This window comes from Aplysia californica, unplaced genomic scaffold (genome assembly GCF_000002075.1).
Source record: "Aplysia californica isolate F4 #8 unplaced genomic scaffold, AplCal3.0 scaffold00688, whole genome shotgun sequence".
NCBI lineage: Eukaryota > Metazoa > Mollusca > Gastropoda > Aplysiida > Aplysiidae > Aplysia > Aplysia californica.
Window position 1 is genome coordinate 316,371 of NW_004797958.1, and position 2,456 is coordinate 318,826.

Genomic DNA, 2,456 nt, shown 5'->3' on the forward strand with positions numbered 1-2,456 from the left:
AGGTACGCATTACTGCTGGGTGGGCAGGAAGGGGCGAAAAATATTCCTTATCCGAACCGAGGCTCGAACCCGGACTTTCTGCTTCGGAGACGAGCGCACTAACCTCTCCGCCACCGCACCCTCTTCATACATAATATCATACATGTACATAGATATTTATTTTCTTCAGTCGTCTTCAGAGCAGAGACTACATCAACGGCCCAACAATGCGAGTTGTGGAATTTCTACCCCTTCTGGCTCTAATCCTCTCCCTGTTTGAGTCTGAGGCTCGAACATGGACTTTCTGCTTCGGAGACGAGCGCACTAACGGCTCCGCCACCGCACCCTCTTCATAAATAATATCATACAAGTACATAAATACATGTATTTATTTTCTTCTGTTGTTTTCAGAGCAGAGACTACATCAGCAGTCCGACAATGCGAGTCGTGGTGATTCTAACCCTTCTGGCTCTAATCCTCTCCCTGTTTGAGTCTGAGGCTCAAATTATGTCTCTTGAACCCACGAATCCTCAAATGAACAGGGTGGCCTGGTATGTCAAGCGCCATATGGACGCCGTCACGGACCTGAAAAAGAAATACTACTAGTGAGTGGAAACAAATCGCTACCCTAGAATTACAAAGTTCTATATGACATTTAAAAAAAGCCGTTTTGAGTTACAAATATCGTGAGGTAAGCAACACATTGCTCTATCTGCTTTAACGGGGTGCCCACTACAGCTGGATCGGGCCCATCGCCCGACTGGATCGCCTGAAACTGAAAACAAAAACGTTTGTTTTTGAGGCGACCGAGTCAGTGGGCACCCCGTATTTAAAAATAAACGTGTTTGTTTTCAGTTTCAGGTGATCGAGTTGGGCGATCGCCCGATCCAGCCGTAGTGGGCACCCCGTATAAGATTATTCCGAGTCGTTACCAAGATATTCATAGAATTGTATTCGAAAAAGCTTGAAATACCGTGAGACTCAACAATTTTTTTACGTCAAATGTCTCCAAACTAGGTAATGACCAAATATATAAAGGACTTTGTAGTTTCTTTAATTAAACTGGTAGCGAAATGTCTACCACGTAATTACAAAGTTCTATCCGCTCAGAGTCTAGTTTTGAGAAAATGATAAAGGTTTTATGTCCCTATCAACATTATTAGGTTATTTAAATAGGTGAGCCTTCCGAGTTTAACGTCCATCTCCAAAAGGAGCGAGCCAACTCGCAACCCCCAAAAATTATAAAGTTCTATCTGCTCCGTACATAGTTATGAGAATTTTGCCGTAAAAGATTCTGAGTTTCACAACACGTCAAACTTTTTCATATGCAATTCTTTGAATATCTTGACAATGACTCCGAATATTCTTACGCTTTTGATAGAGCAGATAGAGCATTTGGTTTCTGACCTCATGGTCTTAGTAACTCAAAACGGCCAAAATAATATGTCAGAAGGAACTTTGTAATTCAAAGGTTGCAAAATGTCTAGATTAGTTTTAAAAAGACTTTTTTTAAAATAGAAAAAAAGACTCTCTTGTCTTGCAACACAAGTAGGTCGCTATAAGAGCTACAGATTAGAGGTATTGCTGAGCGTAACTTACAAAGAAAAGTAGGTGATATGAGGACGGTAGGCGCTTGATAGAAAAAAACAAACAACACCAACCACACCAGAGCACCTGCCAACCCCACCAAAGTTGGATACTGCTGCTTTTTCTGTGCTCACCCTTACTATGGTAACTTTTCCTCTACTACTTCTTTTGTATGTTTGTCACTCTCTTGCGAACTGCTATTTCCGAGGTGCTTTGATAGTCGAAGCAGACTTTGTCCTGTTGAGGCAAGAGAGAGGTGAGCAGAGTAAGCCCGATTCCCCGTTTGGACTTCTCTGTTGACATCCACCCCTGGGCGCTCATATGACATAATGCAGTTGCGAGTGTCGTAAAACCTTACTAAAAGAAACACGCAAATTTGGATACTGCCCTAAGCCCTATGTAGTGTAAGGTGGCGATATCACTACTCAATACCAACCTGTGCTCATATTGGTGTCCCGCCACATTTTTTGGGGGGTTGTTGTTGTTGGTTGTTTAAAATTTTTTTTTTTAGCATTCGTCGTTTTGTGATTGCACGTGTTATGACGCCGATGGGCTAAACAGTCCCCCCCCCAAAAAAAACAACAACAACAACACAAAAAAACCACCAACAAACAAACAAACAAACAAACAAAAAAACAAACAAACAAAATTCCTACAGTCTCAAAAGCACAAAAACACAACCGCCAACAACAAAATCCCCTAAACCAAACCCAAAACAAACAAACAAATAAACAAACAGAACAAAAAAGTTAAAAAAACAAAAACAAAAAAAACTGCCCCCCCTCCCCCCAACCCCCCACCAAAACAAAACAACCCTTAGCAAAAAAAGGAAAAACAAACAAACAAACACACAAACTAACAACAAACAAACAAACAACACCGCTATAAAG

The 2,456-nt window shown here is 41.3% G+C and overlaps 1 protein-coding gene across 1 annotated transcript in view; it reads left to right on the plus strand.

Annotated features, from left to right (window-relative positions):
• Positions 1-320: 320 nt before the first annotated feature.
• The window catches only part of LOC106013150, a gene marked incomplete at its 3' end in the record, with an annotated part of 3,530 nt that continues 1,394 nt past the window's right edge, over positions 321-2,456 (plus strand). Inside the window, 1 exon segment of the mRNA XM_013088121.1 lies at positions 321-584. Coding sequence (XP_012943575.1) covers positions 418-584 — 167 coding nt within the window.